This window comes from Manis javanica, chromosome 11, assembly GCF_040802235.1.
Source record: "Manis javanica isolate MJ-LG chromosome 11, MJ_LKY, whole genome shotgun sequence".
Lineage (NCBI taxonomy): Eukaryota > Metazoa > Chordata > Mammalia > Pholidota > Manidae > Manis > Manis javanica.
The window spans coordinates 35,884-55,661 of NC_133166.1; the positions used below are offsets into that span (position 1 = coordinate 35,884).

The window sequence follows — 19,778 nt, forward strand, 5'->3', positions numbered from 1 at the left end:
GTTCACTGATTCTGACATTTTTTAACATATTATTCCTTCAGAATCATCTTAACCCGCAATACTGAACATATGAATCAACCATTACAAATTTCACACTGCCTTCAGACACAGAAGGTTTTATTTGACATAAGTTATACACCAAAATGTACCAATACATGGTACAGATCCACACACACATAAGATTTTTAAGTCTTGGAGCTTCATTACTTTCAGTCTATACGAGGAATGGTTTCATTTTTTATTAATCCTTCCACGTGTATTTGTGAAACATCAAGGTTTAAAAACTTTTGGCCGCTTCTTGATTCTGAAACTGAACCCTGAGAAAAACCTGGCACAGGCTCCAGGAGTGTAAAATCCCTGTCTGATAATTATTCTAATGGAACTACATGATGGTGATTAATGTTTTTTTCTGTGTCTGTTCCGATTTGGAGTAAACAGAGATAGGGTTTGGGCATTAGGACAGAAAGAAAGCTATAAAATTGATCTGATTATGCCTCCTGGAAACAGCAGCCTCAGACAGCTAATATTTGTGTAAGGCCTCTTTCAGTGCTAACCATCTAATACATTTTTGTTCATATCCTCATGTCTACCAGCTCTAGTCTATGGAAGGAGGAAATTCCAACCATATAATATCCCAACAGAATCATAAAGTTGCATAAACCAAAGGATGTGGACACTGCAGTGCCATTTACTTATGAGTCTAGTGATTTAGTTTCTGGCATTTAGTTTCCAGTGGGGGTCTTTGATTGAGATATTTTCAAATTCCATGTCACAGCCAATAGTTGTTTCTGAGAGTTTGCATTCAAACCTCTCTTTCTTTCCTGTATTAAATTCAGAAAATTTACCTTGTTTTAAATAGTCAATGGTTCATCTTATCAAATATATTCTGATATGTCAGCACCGGTTCATGTTTGGTAAGGGGAGCCTTGTGTGAGAGTTCATTGTTATCACAGAGCTACTGAATATTCAATATTGCCAAAAAGAAGAATAAATAGGGTAAACTGGTATACATCTTCTCTTATTGTCCATGTTCTTCATTTTATGTTTTAATGTTTTATGTTTAAAGGGGGTGATATAATAGATGGCGTAGAATGGTTAGAGTTACTTTAATTCTGATATGTTCCTGAAGCCCTTAAATACCAAGGAAGAAAATAGACAGTAGGATAGGCAGGGTTCTCACCTCCGGCCGGGTTATATAAAGCTTCTGGTCTTCGTGGTCTGTTAAAAAGAATAACATATTTAATAGCACTGACTATTGATTTGCCTGATTGATATTAGACTTGAATAAGCTTATACGAAACAGATGTCATTACAATACAAATATCTTTGGCAAGTCATTTGCTCTTAATGTTGTTTTGGGTCTCAGTTTGATGAGTGATATGAGTTATTTTATTTAATAAAGGAATATAAGTGAAGAAGTATTTGAAGGTTTTACCAAATCTTTCATGAGCTTCCACATGGGCAGAATTGAGAGAAGTGAAATTTTTGCACCACTGGGAAAGTATGTGAGGGCTTTCACCCAGCCATGGAGAGAATGCAGTGTGAATAAATCTGTAGGCCCATGCTCTCTGAAGAACTGCTTCTTAAAAATGTATAAAAATGTGTGACAAGTCTGTCTGTAAGGGTTCTTGAGGTCTTGCTCATGAGACAGAACTCTGTGAGGTTTATAGTAGCATATGGAATATAATTACTATGCAGAGCATTAGATCTCCAGATTTATTTGTCTTTGAGTTCAAGTGTGTATACTTTAATAGCATCTCCTCAATTCTCTTGTTCTCAAGCTGCTTGTAACCACCATTTTATTCTCTACGTCTCTGATTATGACTTTTAAGATTCCACATATTAATGATATTGTACATTAGACACATTATTCTCTGGCTTATCTCACCTGGCATAATGATCCTAAATTCCATCCATGTTGTCAGAAATTATAGGATTTCCTTACTCTCATAGCCCTGTAATACTCCACTGTTTGTATCTGCTGTGTCTTCTTCACCCATCATCCACTGACAGGCACTTTAGTTTTTTCTGCATCATGGCTCTCGTGAATAATGCTCTGTAAGCATGTGGGTGTGGATATCTTTTAGTATCCTGTTTTTATTTCCACTATATATATAGACCAAAGCAGAATTGCTCTGTCATAAGGCATTCCCATTGTTTCCCTTTGAGTAAACTCTACACTACTTTTAATAGTGGCTAAAAGAATTTAAATTCCCGAAAGGAGTATATAAGGGCTTATTTTCTACACGTCCTCACCAACGCATGCCAACCCTTGTCTTCTTGATGATGCCATTCTGAAGGTGTGAGGTGGGTTTCATTTTGGTTTTTTGCATTTCCCACGTTGTTTGTGTTGTTCAGCACATTTGTTATATATGGCTTTTACTATCTTGAGGTATGTTCCTTTATTATCCAATTTTTTGATTGATTTAATAATGAAAGTGTTGTATTCTGTTAATAATTTTTCAACTTCTTTTCAGATGATCGTATGATATTTGTCTTTCTATTAATGCAGTGTATCAAAGTTAATCATTTTTATATATTGAACCATGCTTGCATCTCAGGAATGAATTATTCTTGATCATGATGTATGATATTTTTGATGTGTTGTTGAAATACATTTATTAATATTTTGTTAAGAGTTTTTGCATCTATACCATCAGAGCCATTGGTGTGTAGTTCTGAGTTCTCCCAGCTTCTCTTTGAGTAGTAAAGAAGTTGGACCCAATAGCCAGTGTCCCAACTTTCAAGAGTCTGAGGGATGAAACCCAAAAACATCGAGTTCTGAAATCCAACTGGACTTAAATCCAGGAGACCCACAGATTGGAGGATAGCGACATTTCTCCCCGATTTTCTCCCAGGTCTTAGTAAAGGGACAGCATTCAGAAACATCCAACTTCCAGCATCTCAATGGAAAAGATCTATTTGCTTATTGTAAAAGCTGCAGACCATGTGTGAGGCTTCTAATTTAACACACACCTACAGACAGATTGCCAGCCCTGCTGGAGACCAGGGAGGTCTGCAAGTGTCATCTTCACATTTTCATACTTTCCCACTCCAGGTCACCAGTCTCTCCTGGGAAGGAGCCTGTGCACACACCTGGTGCCCAAGTTTTTGTGATTGCTGCTCAGAGGTACATCCCATGTCAGCCTGGCCCTGTTGGTCATTAGCACTTCCACAAGAGTCCCAGGGATTGCAGCCCACAAGAAAATAGTTCTTAACTGATTATCATCCCCAGAGATTAGTGCAGAGGATATAGAAAGAAACATCCAAGTCTAGTTTTTCTCCAAAATAAATCTATTTCTGTTCCTTCAAAATGCTTCCTGAGTGTCTGGTACCAGTCACCCTGCATCTAGTTCTTGAAACAGATCCTCCATTTCAGGTCACTAACAGTTCTTCTTATGCCACGAACTTCAAGAAGCTACTGGGAAGAACAAAGGTTCCTGGGAAACCACAAAGGACTGAGAGATAACTATGAGGTAGGGCCTGGATGGATGATAACTTACATCTACACAAGATAGCATTTGTGGACTACAGGAGGTGGCTCTTTTATTTATTTATGGAACCCAACACAGAGAGTTAAGAAAAATGAAGAAACAGAGCAAACAAACAACGAAAAAAAAGAAGATAAAACTCTAGAAATAGACTTTACTGAAATAGGGAGAAGTGACTGTCCTGATAACCAGTTCACTTATGAAGATAAAGGTATTCCCCAAGGTTAGGAAAATAATGTATGAACAAAATGAGAATTTCAGCAAAGAGTTGCAAAATAAAAGAAATAGAATCACATTGATGCATAGTAAACTGAAAAATTCAAAATAGATTCAATAGCTTATTGGATGAAGTAGAAAAATACTCAATGAAATTGAAGCTAGGTCAATGCAGTTCATCCTTGTAGAAGAGCAAAGAATAAAGAATGGAAAAAGTGAAGATAGCTTAAGGGACTCATGGGACACCATCAAACAAACACATCAATATTTGCATTCTAGAAGTCTCAGAGGGGAAGAGAAAGTGAAATGGGTGAAAGCTTATTTCAAGAACTAATGGTTGAAAATATCCCTGACCTGGGGAAAAAACAGACATCCAGATCTAGGAATCTCAGAGTACTCAAAATAATGTAAATTCCAAAAAGAACCAAACCAAAATGTATTATAAATAAAACATAAAAATATTAAAACAAGGAATCTTAAAACAGAAAGAGAAAAACAACCTGTTATGTACAAGAGTACCTGTGGAAGACTATCAGTAAATTTTCCAGCAGAAATTTTGCAGGCCTAGGAGAGAATGGTACAATATATTCAATGTGTTGAGAAATATGCCATCAAAGAACAGTCTACCGGGATAAGCTGTCCTTCAAAGTTGAAGGAGAGATAGAGAGTTTTCCAGACAATGAACCCTAAAGATTTCATTAACAGTCTATTTATTGGTTTTGCAAGAGATTCTAAATGAACTTCTTCACGTAGAAATGAAAACTTGCCAGTGATTAATACGAACCATATGAAAATGTAACTCTCACTGGAAAGGTAAAACTAGTTATGTTCAGATACACTAATGTCATTGTAGTGACATGTCCCTTATAAATCCAGTATGAAGAGTGAAAGACAAAATTAAGACACAACTATAAGCACAAAAGTTTGTTACTGGATACACATGATAAAAAAAGATGTAAGTTTTTGCATCAAAAAGATAAAATGTGGAGTCAGAAGGGTAACACTGTAGTTTTAGTGTGTGTTTGAGCTTAAGTTGTTTGCAGCTTCTAATTGACTGTTATAACTATAACAGATGTTTTATATAAGCCTCATCATAACAAAGAGCCAAAACCTCTAGGAAATACACAAAGAGAAAAGAATTTAAGCATAGCAGTAGAGAAAATCATTAAATCACTGAGGAAGAGAGCAAAAAGAGAAGAAAAGAATGGAAGGATCACAAAACAGCCAGAAATCAATGAGCAAAGTGATAAGGGTAAGAGTCCACACCTCTCAATAATACTTTACATGTACCAGGGACTTTCTCCAGTGAAACACATTGAATGTCTGAAATATATGAAAAAACAAAACCCAACTCTGTGCTGCTTAACAAAGACTCATTACAGCCTTTGAGGCACAGATAGATGGGAGGCGAAGGGATAAGCAAAGAAACTGCATGTAAATGGAGAACAAAGAGAGAGGAGATAGCTATAGTTACATCAGAAAGGACAGACTTCTAGGCAGAGACTGAGAAAAGACAAGAAGGGTATAATATAATAATAATAAAGTGGTCCATCCAGCAGGAGGATATAGCATTTGTCAGTATTTATGTCCCCCATAGAGGAGCACTTATATAAAGAAGACAGATATTAACAGAGATGAAGGGAGAGCTAGACAGCAATACAATAAGAGCAGAGAGCTTCATCACCCCACTTTCAACAATAGATCGATCATCCAGATGGACTGCCAGCAATGGAACTTTGGAGTTAAGCCACATGTTAGGACAGATGGACTTACAGATATTTACAAGCATTTCATCTAAAGGAGGCAGCATAGACATTGTTCTAGAGTCATTTGGAAGCTTCTCCAGGATAGACCATATGTTAGGCCACAAAACAGACCTTGATATATTTAAGAAGATTGAGATCATATCAAGTATCCTCTCCAACCACAATGGTAAGAATTCAAGTAGAAAAAAAAGCTGAAAGATTCATAATATGAGGTGATTTAACAATATGCTATTGCACATCAGGGGGTCATAGAAGTCATCAAAAGAGACAGAAAGTAATGTACTAGTTGAATGAAACAGAAATATAACATACCAAAGTTTACGGAATGCAGCAAAGCCATTCTAGATGGGAAGTTCATAATGATGAATACCTCCATTAAGAAGGAAAGGCATTAAAACAACCTAAGATTATAATGTATGTAACTAGAACTAAGTAGTAGAAGGAAGGAAATAACAAAGATCAGAGTAGAAGTACATATAATCAAACTGAAGGATAGTAGGAAACATTAATGAAACTAAGCACTACCTTTTTAAACTGATAAACAAAACAGGCAAACATTTAACTATACTCATCAACAGAAAAAAATACAGGACTGAAATACATAAATTTATAAATGAACGAAAAGACATTCAAAGTGATACCACAGAAATACAAAGCACAATAAGAGACTACCAGGAACAATTATAAACCAACAAACAGGTCCAGCTAGAAGAAATGGACAAATGGTAGAAACACAGAGTTCACCAAGACTGAATCATGAGGAAATAAAAAACCTCAACAAACCAATTAGCAAGAAGATTGAATCAGTCATCAAAAACTTCCTACCAGAATTTCAGAACCAAATGGCTTCACTGGTGGAGTCTATGAAACATTTAAAGAAGAATTATTGAGAATCCTTCTCAAATTCTCCCAAAAAGTAGAAGAGGATGTAACACTTCTATACCCTTTTTATGAGGGCAGCATTTAAATGATACCAAAAATGGACATGGACACTAATATAAAGGAAAGAAAAGTTCAATATCTGAATGAATATAGGTGCAAAAGTCCTCATAAAAATATTGGCAAACTGAATTCAACAATTCTTTTCAAAGGTCATACACCATGACGGAATACAGTGCATTGCAACCCATGACTTATTTATAACTAAAAATTTATACTTTTTGACTCCATTCAAATGAGCACCATTAAAAAAAATGAACCAGGCAATAATTGTAGGAATGATGTTTTATTGATATATTAACTGAGGGATTAGCAATACAGCATTAATATATTGGAAAGAATTCCAATTCAGAATGCCAAAATCATATCTACTATTAATAGGAGGCATGCTGTGTGTGACACATTGCAATAAGTGCTGTGTAATCATTATCTAACTTGATTATTTCTATGAAGAGCAGTAATGCAGTAGCCACTACTATCAGCTCTACTTTATAGGTGCCAGTAGTGAGGCGGGGAGAGGTTAATTTGCTCAAGGTCACAAACCAGCAAGTGGAAAGCCAGAATTCCACCCACCTTGTCTGATACCAGTGTTCATATTGGAACCATCAAAAGTCACATTTCTGTCATGAATTAATTTTATTGTATCCCTTATTGCCTCAGTTTCCTCACTTATGCTTAGAAAATAAGGCCATGTCTGCCCTACAGGTTTGCTGTGATGATTAATTAAGATCAGGTACTGGAAAAAATGTGCGTGTGTGTGCGTGTGTGTGTGTGTGTGTGTGTGTGTGTGTGTGTGTGTGTGTGTGTAATGGGGGTGCTTTATAAACAGTGAGGTACCCACAGATCTACTTTACTGTTCTGAAGCTGTTTTACCAGCTCGCTGGCTGTGTCACGATCGTGGGATATTTCATCTCCTCTTGCTTCAGGTTCCCCATCTGGAAACTTAAGGTATCAAACTAGATGATCCCTAGATACACAGCAGGTCTACTGACCCCACATTCGTTAAAACAAAATCTACCATCATGAGATCATGAGAGGACCACGGGGAACTGGGTGATTATATCAGAAGGCACGGGGCAAATTGGAGCATGAGATTAGCTGGGACAAAACTGCCCTGACAACTATGTCTCCAGAGAGCAAGTACCTGGGGGCTTTTCTCCCTCTAACTGTCTTTTTTCCTGGCACCTGAACAACACATTTAAGAGGACCCTCGGGTGTGGGCATCTCTCTCGCTGTGAGTGGACAACCAGTTTATAGACTAAAGCTCCTGTCTTGGAGGGTAAAAGGGCTCACTGAGAAACCCCTTTTGGAAAAGACATAAGCACTTTCAACCTTTGGTGAGAACTGTGTGTTCCTGAGGGATCTGGGTCAAGGTGAGAGGGTGAGATTAGAGGGCTCAGTGGATTCCGTGCTGTCTTGATAGCCGTGGGATCCTCCCGGTAGGACTGTGCGGACGAGGTTTGTGGTCCTCAGTGTCCCCGTTCCTCAGTCTCCCTCCCCCTCTCCCCCCACACCCTCCACTTAGGGCTCTTCCTGGGGTTTTCTCCTTATCCATGTGGTCTGTCCTTCAGTGAAAAGATTAATAACCTCTTACCTAACATTTCAGCTGTTACTCTGGGGTGAGAGGCAGGGGTTGAGCTCTAGGTCTTCAGTTTCTTAAGGACGTGATCTTGAACTCTCTTGTCTCTGTTTTTTCACCTGTTAACTGGGATAATAGGATTATTTGGAATATAATAGGCAATACCTCTAAATGCTAACAAATTTTAGAAGTTAGTAAATGAGGACTTAATAAAAATTAATAATTTACTAAATTATAGGGGGATATCCTAAGTTTAAATATGTTTGTTTCCTAACTTTATCCATCCCAAAGACCCTTTTAATATGATTTTTCCTTTGAGGGTACTGCTTTTATAATAATGAAAACTTTATTGCCATTTAAATTTTAGCTTTGATACATAATTTCTGAGTAGGGAAAGACAAGTTAGTTACTACATAATGATATGACAGAGTATTCTGGTATAATTTCATTTCTTTGAAATATTGCAAATAGTTCTCTGTTGTCACCTTTGAGGAGCCTGATATGAAGGCAGTGGCTGGTTGACACAGTCTCAGAGACGCCCCACTGAGCACAGGTAGTGGTGCCCTCTTTCACCTTCTTTTCCTTGTATTTTCCCCATTCAGCGACATCCCGTCTTTCTTAACCCCACAGTATACTCCCCACAACCTTGTAAACTATGTCCTAAAGAGAGAAGGCTGGAAAAGTTTTGTATTAACTCTATCCACATAGTAAAATCTCCAGCATATGTACATCAGTCATCTTTTCTATTCCAACTTTTCATGAGTTAGTGAACACATGGAAAAAATTAATCGAATAGAGTGATTATATTTAGAATGTTTCCCCCCTGTTTTTGGCTTACCAGATATTAAACTATATGTTTTCAGGGTCAGTTTTATCATAAAGAAGTAAAACAACCCACCGCTCCTCACTCTTTTTGGGTCCCTGATGGGTTAGACAGAATGCATTTAGTTGTGGCTGCCTCTGTTCCTGGAATGTAATAAAGTGAGGAATTTTAGTGCAACCTCTTCATCACAGCTTGAGTTATTTTCACAGATTTGATCTATTTTGTTAGTATTTTTGGAGATGGTATGTGTGGCAGTCCATGTTTCCAAAACATTTTCATTGAAACGAACTCCTCTTGGATAAAACATTTGAGAAATGACATGGCAGCACTCTATTCAAAGAGTAGCAGAAAGATTTCCAAGTCCATATAAACACAGTTGAGATGACGCAAAGCAGGATATTTTTACTTCCACATCCAAAACAGCTACAATGAATAATTTATTAGTATAATCAATATGTATTTACTGTTAAATGCAATTACTAATGTGTTACTATAGCCAGATTCTTGTTAAATATACCAGCTCCACTAGGCCATGTACTGTACCTCATCAGTATTATCATTTCAGCTGCATTGGGTGGTGGTGGAACATAAAAAGTAGCATTAGGAGTTGATAATCCATCTGAGTGGGAGATAATGGAGCAATACACGATGAAAACAAAGATGATCATTCATCAACAATATTCTTGTGTTAGAGAACATCTGTTTCAGTAATAATTATATGAAGAGTCCCTGATGCTTCAGTATTAGCTCTGCCTTATTTTTCTTTCACAGAGAGGAAAGACTGTGGGAATGATAATTGCTAACATTTATTTAGGTCTTACTGTTTTAAACCCTTTATGCTCTTCAATCCTTGCAGCAACCCCATGAGGTGGTAAGCACTATAGCCCCGTGTATACATGAGGCCACTGGAGCACAGAGCGGGTAATAACTGGCTAAGAGTCCTATGCCAGGAAATAAAAGTCAGGAAAGTCTGAAGTCTTCCCTCTCATTCTTTCTCCATCATTTTCCCGCTCTCTCACTCTCCTTCTGTCTCTCTGTGCTAACGATTAAGGATTATGGATTTGTGTATCTTAATAGATTTTCTAACTATAAATGTAGGAGTTGAAGAAAATTGAAAATACAAGTATAAAGAATACCAAAATCATACCACTCATTATTTTGGTATTTGTAATTGGTTCATGGGTGTGTGTGTGTGTGTTAGAGAGAGATTATGTAAAGCGTTTTTTTTCTTCTAGTGAGGTGGAAGTATTTTGTGCAATCATCAGCAATATATGACAATGTGTATCCTTCATTAAGTTATGCTTTTTATATAAAAGACATTACTACATTGTCTTTTTTTTGAGAGGGCATCTCTCATATTTATTGATCAAATGGTTGTTAACAACAATAAAATTCCGTATAGAGGACTCAATGCTCAATGTACAATCATTAATCCACCCCAAGCATAATTCTCGTCAGTCTCCAATCTTTTGAAGCATAATGAACAAGTTCTTACATGGTGAACAAGTTCTTACATAGTGAGTAAGTTCTTAACATGGTGAACAGTACAAGGGCAGTCATCACAGAAACTTTCGGTTTTGATAACATATTATGAACTATAAACAATCAGGTCAAATATGAATATTCGTTTGATTTTTATACTTGATTTATATGTGAATCACACATTTCTCACTTAATATTATTATTATTATTATTAATTTTTAATAAAATGCTGAAGTAGTAGGTAGATGCAAGATAAAGGTAGAAAACATAGTTTAGTGCTGTAAGAGAGCAAATGTAGATGATCAGGTGGGTGCCTGTAGACTAAGTGTTAATCCAAGCTAGACAAGGGCAATAAAACATCCATGGATGCAGAAGATTTCTCTTAAAACAGGGGGGTGAGGTTCTAAGCCTCACCTCTGTTGATCCCCAATTTCTCACCTGATGGCTCCCCTACGACTGTGCCTGTCTTTGGTTGTTCCTCCCTTGAAGAATCTTACCCGTCTCTGGCTAACCAGTCATCTTCCAGGGCCATACAGGGTAATGTAAAGTTGGTAAGTGAGAGAGAAGCCTTATTGTTTGAAAAGGTTAGCTTTCTACTTCTTTGCATATTGATGCCCTGTGGCTTCTATGCCCAGCATTTGTCTTGAGGTATCTTTACCACTTGGAGGAATTATGATTCTCGGTATACTCGATATGAGGCACGAATTCTATTTAAGGTTGTAATTAGGAAGGAAGAAGAAAAGCTATGGAAGTAGCAGATGGAAGATAACATGGAAAGATTGATTATTTCTTTGACATATCTTCTTGTAGAGTAACTTCAGCATGTATAGGTTTAAAACTACTAATTAAATTGTGTACACACTTTAACTTAATAGGAATACAGTTACATAACCAAAGCAGACCTATAATTACCAGCCACCTCCAGTGAAACCAAGAAAACCAGTTAGGCACCTTAGGCATTTGTGAAAACTTATCTATGATATGGTGGATATTGTCCAGCTGAACTTGAACAGTCTGTGAGAAATCAGACAAATTAAAACAACCCATTCCTGGGGACTGTTCACATCCCATATGTTCTTTTAACAGTAGATAGTCTGTAGTTGTAAGGTTTTGGAGCGCTACAACTTGCACTTCTCCTAATTCTTGGTTGAGTTCCAACAGTATATATTCCGTCAAATTTGTTGCTTTACTGTATGCACAGGCCAGCTTAGATATCTCCTTCTTCATTCCAATGGCAAGTCCAGGAACCGGTGGGATGGATGCAGCTACAACTGCAGCATCACCTGGATCTTTGTTGAGGTTTCTTGATGATCATCTTCCGGTATGACTCTTCCAGAGAGTGCTGATGCTGGAAGTTCTTCTTCATATCGTATCTTAGTTCATTTTCTGGGTCGCCAAATTAGGCTTTGATCCTCTGTATAAACACAAACAGACCCTTTGCCCACACTTTGATATTCCCTTTATACCATTGTGTAGAACTCATTGGAGGTCACAACACAGGAAATGCTTTTTCTTAAAAAGAAAGGAATATTATCATAAAAATGTACCTCCATAGCCAATCATCTGACACCCTTTAAGTGATCAAAATCAAGGATATTTAAAGCATGCATTAATCATTGGTTTACAGTTATTTTTATCCTGTCAGGGAGTAATTCCCCTTTTATTTCTTTTTTTTTGTTATCATTAATCTACACTTACATGAAGAATATTATGTTTACTAGGCTCTCCCGTATATCCAGGTCCCCCCTTTAAACCACTTTACAGTCACTGTTCATCAGCATAGCAAAATGTTGTAGAATCACTACTTGTCTTCTCTGTGTTGTACAGCTTTCCTCTTTCTCCCACCCCCCAACATTGTCTTTTTTTATTGTTTTGGAACTCTTTTTTTCCCAATTCAGCAACTGTGTTTCAAGGGTATTTTACTTAAGTGGATTTTTCTGCTGTAACCATATTTTAAATTGTTAAATAGTATTTTTTCTTTATGTTTTCTGTTTTGGTGTTATATTTCAGATAGATCATTCCCATCCCAAGATTACTTAAAAGCAAAATAAGTGTTTATCCTTCGCTATCAACTGAAATACTAACTTAAAAGGGAGTTCTAGTTTTATTGTATTTTCAATTTTTACTAATATTTCCATTTTTCCACAATTTCCGTGTGTTCTTATGATGCTTTTCTACTTCTACAAGAATTATAAATTGTTCATGTTTATTAAACTTTTTAGTATCTGAGAGTACAAGGCTTTTTATTTACTTCTTCAATTTTTATATTTAAACCTTTTTCATTTTTAAAAATTATAGTATAGTAGACATACACTATATTAGTTTCAGGTGTGCAGCATAGGGATACAATTTTATGCATTATGAAATCATACCACTGTAAATGTAGTTACCATTTGTCACCATACAGTTATTGACTCTATTCCCTATGCTGTACTTTTTATCCCATAAATTATTTATTATACAATTGGAAATTTGTTCCTCTATCCCATCACCTATTTCATCCATTCCCCTACCCCAACCTTTTACGACAACCACCAGTTTGTTCTCTGTATTTATGGTCCATTCCTGATTTGGGTTTTGCTTGTTTGCTGATTTCAAGTCCTTTTCCTTATTAATCTTTGTCAAAAATTTTCTTGGCTATTCTCAATGATTAACTCTTTCATTTCAATGAAGGTCAGAAAATTTATGTATCATAACCAAGAGGTTATATCTATTGTGAATCTGTTACTAAGTTCTAACCAGCTTACTGTATCAACAAAAAAATATTAAAAAGAACTATGAAGAACTTGAGAATTGAAATTTTTCACATGGACTCTTTGTCTGCATCAAGACCTGTCATAGCGTGATGTTTCTTGTCAACTGAACCAAGTGGACTCAAACTCAAACAAGCCTGATATGAAATCCTTTACTGGCTTGTATCTTCATGGCCCCAGGAGATTTGCTTCTACCTGAGGTCTGAATGTATGTCTGCCTAAAGTAATGATGCCTGACTGCCTAGAAGGCTGGTGATCTCTCAGGAAATTCGCTAAATGGATCCATAAAACTCTATCAGCCCTGGCATTCCTATCCAGGGGTAAAACTGTAATTCATGATTACCTGTAATCAATTAATGATAATAATAGTCAACACCTATTGAAACAGTTGCTATGTAGTAGATTGAGTGCTGAGCATTTGCATGAATTTCCCTACAGCCCTCCCAGTAACATGATGTTTCAAGGCCTCTTATTGTTCTTATTTATTGTCAGTGGTAAATCTTAGTGTGTTTAAGCCACAGGGGCAGGTACATAGAACAGGAGGGTATCAGAACAAAATTTCCAAAATTTGAACATTGAACTGTAGTCCCATGCTATTGCTCTGGTAGAAAAACACCTTAAGTTAATAATATATTGAGGTCAGTAGTTAGCTCTACTAGCCTCCCTTTGGTGTACTTTCTATGAAGACTTCCATAAGAACATTTATTCTATAACTTCTTTGGTCACACATGCTATGCCCTACAAAAATATTATCAGAGTTATAAATTGTGATATGATTTTCAGGCCAGTTAGGAGATGAAATATTCAATACATTTGCAAAAGTTGAGAAATTATTACAGGGTAATCATTTTTCTCATGCATCATGGGATCAATTTTTAAAATTTATCAGGATGCCCATGTGGGACAGAAGGTCTATTACAAATTATTACACTATTATTATCAGAACGTGTAGTTATATAATGAATAAACAGAAGTCTTGAGAAAACACTTTCATCAATGATCTCCATGTACAATAATCACAGATTTTCTACTGTTTCTAAAAAATTCTCCATCAAGTGTTTAAATATGTCCTTCACTTCTCATAGGACTTCATGCCTTAACTGAGAACCTGAAGCACTGAGCAGGTACTCGACAATGTGAGATGAAAAGCAGCAGTGGTTACAGCAAGACAGTGAGCATTTCCCTTTTTCTTGTGCTCCATGGAGGAAAAAACGGGCACTTAGGAGAATTGTAATGCTGCCATTTCCATTGAGTCAGCGGTGCATTCCCTTATTTTGATCCCAGGAGTACTGAGCCTATGATTAGGAGACGAAATATTACAGAGATCACCCACTTCATCCTGTTGGGGTTCTCCGATTTTCCCAGAATCAAAGCAGTGCTCTTTGCTGTGTTCCTGGTGATCTACGTTACAACTCTGACTTGGAACCTGAGCATCATCATCTTAATAAGGATGGATTCCCACCTCCACACACCCATGTACTTCTTCCTCAGCAACCTGTCCTTCCTAGACATCAGCTATGTGACCTCCACAGCCCCCAAGATGCTCTCTGACTTTTTTCAGGAACAGCATACCATCACTCTAGTGGGTTGTGCTGTTCAGTACTTCTTCTTTGCAGCCCTGGGACTGACTGAGACTTGTCTCATGACAGCCATGGCCTATGACCGCTATGCTGCCATTTGTAATCCACTTCTCTATTCATCAATCATGTCACCCACCCTCTGTGTTCAGATGGTGCTGGGCTCCTATATGGCTGGCCTCTCTGCTTCCCTATCCCAGTTGTGTGCCATTCTTCAACTCCACTTCTGTGGGCCTAATGTCATCCACCACTTCTTCTGTGACATGCCCCAGTTGTTAGTCTTGTCCTGCACTGACACTTTCTTTGTTCGACTCTTGGCTGCTGTGTTAATAATATTCTATGGAATAATAAATGTCGTGGTTATCATAGTATCCTATGGCTATATCATCATCTCCATCATGAAGATCACTACAGCTAAAGGCAGGTCCAAGGCTTTCAACACCTGTGCTTCTCACCTGACAGTGGTTTCCCTCTTCTATACCTCAGGTATGTTTGTCTATTTGAGGTCCAGCTCTGGTGGTTCTTCCAACTTTGACAGATTTGCATCAGTTTTTTACACAGTGATGATTCCCATGTTGAATCCCTTGATTTACAGTCTGAGGAACAAGGAAATCAAAGATGCCTTGAAGAGGTTGCAGAAGAAGGGAGGGTATTGCTAACTTAACAAATTCTGGTATTTTTGACAGATTCATCCTGTCAGAATCCTCTTAACCCACAATACTGAGGCCATGAATAGACTATAAGAAAATTCATACTGCCTTTGGACAGAGAAGGACGATTTGACAGGTTCTATGCCAAAAGGACCAACATCTTATTCAAATCCAGGCAAAGACAATGAGTGTAATTCTTCGAGCTTCTCCAGTTTCCCCCTCCATGAAGAGAGGCTTCATTTATTAATATACCCTAAAATATAGATGAAACATTCAGATTCAGAAACTTCTATTTTTTTCTTTTGAGAATGAGGCCTGTTTAATGACAGCCTTCTGACTGTAAGGGCGAGATACCTGACAGAGGCCCAGGAATGTAGGAACACAGTCTCCCACATGTTCTGATGCAACATAATCCAGACATGATAGTGATCCATGCTTGCTGTGTGTTTCTGACCGGAATGGGAATGAACCATGGGAGATGAAGTGCCTTTGGACAAACAAAGCTATATAGTTGGCCTGGTTGTACCTCCTTATAGGGAAAAGGAAGATTGCTTAGGTCTGTATTGCGGCAAACTCTGCCAATAAACAGAGCTTGAAGAGACTCTTAAGAGAGTTTGACTCCTCATAATGTGCTCAGATCATGGCCTGTTCAGGGAACATTGGAACAGTCAGTTGTCTTGCAAGGTTGCATGAAATCATAATAAATGAGGCTTGTATAATAATAGTTACAGAAGCTGTTTGTACTAGAGTATAAACAGGAGCCCTAGGGCCACACCATCAAGCCTCACACATGGAGGGGATGCTCTGCCTAGCATCATTGTCCCAAAGCGGGTCAGGATGGCTGTTTTCATGGGCTTCCCAGCTGGTGCAACTCAGATGCTGCTGAGTGCATCTGGTGAAGATTTTTATTCTTAGTTGCATTTCCCATTTATCTGCTTGTCTTCATGCTTTGCAGTAAACGTTTCTTTCTTTAATGTATTAATGCATACAATCGCATTTCTGCCTTATCAGATCCTTTGAACGTTATCTTTGGCAAAACACTTCTGGAAACACCAATCTGAGACAGCTAATATTTTTCTAAGGCCTCTTTCACAACTAACCATGTAACAATGCTTAAGCTCCATCCTCATCACCGCCAGCTGCCATCTAAGGAAGGAGGAGGTGACTTGAATCATAAAGAGGAATGAAATGAAGAATGTGGTCCCTTCAGTGCCATTTACTTATGATTCCGATGATTTAGTTTCTTGGATCTAGTGTTTAATGAGGATTTCTCATGGGAGATGATACTCAAAATCCACGTCATAGCCAACAGCCATTTCTGTTATTGTGGGACTCAAACATCTCTCTTCCCCATTAAATCTAGAAATGTACCTTGGTTGACATAGCTGATGGTTCGCACTATCAATTCACTTCTGATATTTCAGTATCTGTTCATTTTTGGTAGGAGGAGACCTATGGGAAATCTCATTGTAGTAATAGAGTTACTGCATATTCAGTGTTGCTAAACTAAGAATAAATATGACAAACTGTATATGTTCTTTCCTGTCATCTGTGTTTGGCATTTTTTGTCCTAGAGATTTATGGTTGTATGAGGTGATAATGAATGGAGTAGAATGGTTAGAGTTCATTTAATACTGATACTTTCCAGAAACCCTCAAGGCTCAGGAGAGGAAATAGTAATGGGATATGTATCATTCGCAGATCTAGGCAATTTCCTCTGTCTGAGGAAGGACACACAACTTTGGGTGATTGTAGTCTGGCCTGTAGAGGCCATTCTCCAGGGCCTCTGTCAGGAACATGTACAATGATACTTGCTATTAAATCTCCAGATTGGCCAGGCATGAACAAACTGACACAGAACAGATGTCATTACTTTTACATATTATCCTTGGAGATTCATTGGATTCTTACTGTTGTTTTGGGATCTCAGATATGATGGGTCACATGAATAGCTCTGTTTAATGAAGGACTGTAAGTGAGGTGGTGTTTGAAGGCTTTTCCAAGTCTTCCATGAGACTCCACATGGGCAGGGTCGAAAGAGTGGAATTATTGATCCTCTGGGAAAGTTTGTGAGGGCTTTCCTCCTGACAAGGAAAGAATGTGGTATGAATAAAGGATGTGTGGTCCCTGTGCAGGCATAGGCATGCTTTTTGAAGGATTTCTCTTTAAAATGTGTGAGAATGTGTGAGAAGCCTGTTTCTGAGGGGCCATGAGGACTTTCTCAGGAGATAGACCTCTGTTAGGTTTATAATACAGTGTCGTTGATTCTAATCACTATGCTGTGCATTCAGTGTCCAGATTTATTCATCTTCTAGTTGCAAGTTAATACCCTTTCATAACATCTCCTCAAGTGTTCTGTCCCCCAGCCCCAGGTAACCACAATTCTACTCTCTATTTCTTTGAATTTGACTTGTAAGAGATTCCACAAATAAGTGACATCATACAGTATTTGCCTTTTTCTGGTTTATTGCACTTAGCATAATGATCCCAAATTCCATCCATATTGTCACAAATGGTAGCATTTTCTTTGCTCTTGTGGTTCAATTATATTCCACTGTTAGTGTATGCCATGACTTCTTCACCCATTCACACACTGATGGACCCTTTTTTTCCATATCTTGGCTATTGCGAGTAATGCTGCAGTAAACATGGGAGTGCAGATATCTTTTTGATATCATTTTTTCATATGCACTGGCCATATACACAGACATGGTATTGTTGGACTGTATGGTTGTACCATTGTAAAAGTTGGAGGAACCTCCATGCTAATAGTGACTTAAACCATTTACATTCTCATCACAAAGTGTACATCACCAACCCATGTTATCTCTTGTCTTCTTGATGTTGGCCATTCTAACAAGTGTGAGGTGATATCTCATTTTGTTTATCCTTTAATTTTGCATTTCTCTGATTATTAGTGATGTTGAGCACCTTTTCATATACTTGTCGGCCATTTGGATGTCTTCTTGTAAAAATGTCTATTCAGCTTCTCTGTCATCTTTTATTTGGTTTGTTTGTTGTATTATTGTTGAGTTGTTTGAGTTTTTTGTATATATTGGCTATCAATGCCTTGTCTGATATATGGTTTGCAGATATTTTCTGCCATTCTCCAGGTTGTCTTTTCATGTTGTTTCTTTTCTGTGCAGGAACATTTTAATTTGATGTCCCACTTGCTGAGTTTTGCTTTTGTCCCTTGTTTTTTTTTTGGTGCCATATCCTAAAAAATTATTGCCAAGGCCAATTTCAAGGAGTTCTTTCTCTGTCTTTTCTTCTAGGAATTTTATGCTTTAGGTGTTTCTTTCAAATATTCAATTTATTTATGGTTATTGTTTGTGACTGGTGGAAGATGGTGGTCCAATTTCATTATCATGCATGGTTATCCAGTTTTCCAACACCATTTGTTTAAGAGACTACTCTTTCTCCATTGAGTATTTTTGCCTTTCTATTCAATCACTGGTTGACTACACATGCAGGGGTTGACTGCCATATATGACAAACCCATAGCCAACACCATACTCAACAGTGAAAAGCTTTTCATCTAAGATCAGAAACAAAACAAGAATGTCCACTCTTCTCACTTTCATTCAACGTTGTACTGGAGGTCCTGGCCATGGCAATAAGATAACACAAAGAGATAAAACATATTCAAACTGTTAAGGAACAAGTTAAACTGTCACTTTTTTCAGATAACATGATATTATACATAGAAAACCCCACAACTCCACCAAAACACTATTAGAATGAATAACTAGATTCAACAAAGTTGCACAATACAAAATTAATACACAGAAATCTGTTGCATTATTGTATACTAAGAGTGAGCTGGCAGAAAGAGAAATCTGGAAAACAATTCCACTTATGATTGCATCATAAAGAATAAAATACCAAGAATAAGCCCAACTAAGGAGGTGAAAGACCTGTGCTCTGAAAACTATAGACACTGATGAAAGAAATTGAAGACACAAATCAATGGAAATACATGCCTTGCTCATGGATAGGAAAAATTCATCCTGTCAAAATAACCATCCTGCTCAATGCAATTTACAGATTCAATGCAATCCCTATCTAAATGTCAATGGCATTTTTCAATAAACTACAGCAAATAATCCTAAAATTCATGTGAAACCACAAATGACTCCAAATCAGCAAGACAATACTGAGAAAGAAAAACAACGTTCGAGTATTGTGCTCCCTGACTTCAAGCTATACTAAAAAGCTACAGTAATCAAAACAGTATGGTACTGGCACAAGAACAGGTTCATACATCAACGGACCAGAAAAAAAAGCGAAGAAATAACCCCATGCATATGTGGTCAGTTAATGTATGATATAGGAGCCATGAATATATAATGAGGAAAAGACAGCCTTTTCAAACTGGTGTTGGGAAACCTGGACAGCTATGAGAAAGAGAATGAAACTGGATTACTGTCTGACTCCTTTCACAAAAGTAAACTTGAAATGGATTCAAGATCTAAATATAAGACAAGAGACCTAAAACTCTT

General features: G+C 37.4%; 1 protein-coding gene across 1 annotated transcript; it reads left to right on the top strand.

The window, feature by feature from the left end:
* The first annotated feature begins 14,346 nt into the window (after positions 1–14,346).
* On the top strand, positions 14,347–15,285 carry LOC108407030 (olfactory receptor 5AN1-like). The gene has a single exon (XM_017676119.3). It carries the CDS (start codon positions 14,347–14,349, stop codon positions 15,283–15,285), a length of 939 nt encoding a protein of 312 aa, XP_017531608.3.
* Positions 15,286–19,778: the final 4,493 nt, after the last annotated feature.

Coding starts and splice junctions, on each gene's coding strand:
- LOC108407030 (XM_017676119.3), top strand. CDS start 14,347: ATGATTAGGAGACGAAATATTACAGAGATCACCCACTTCATCCTGTTG.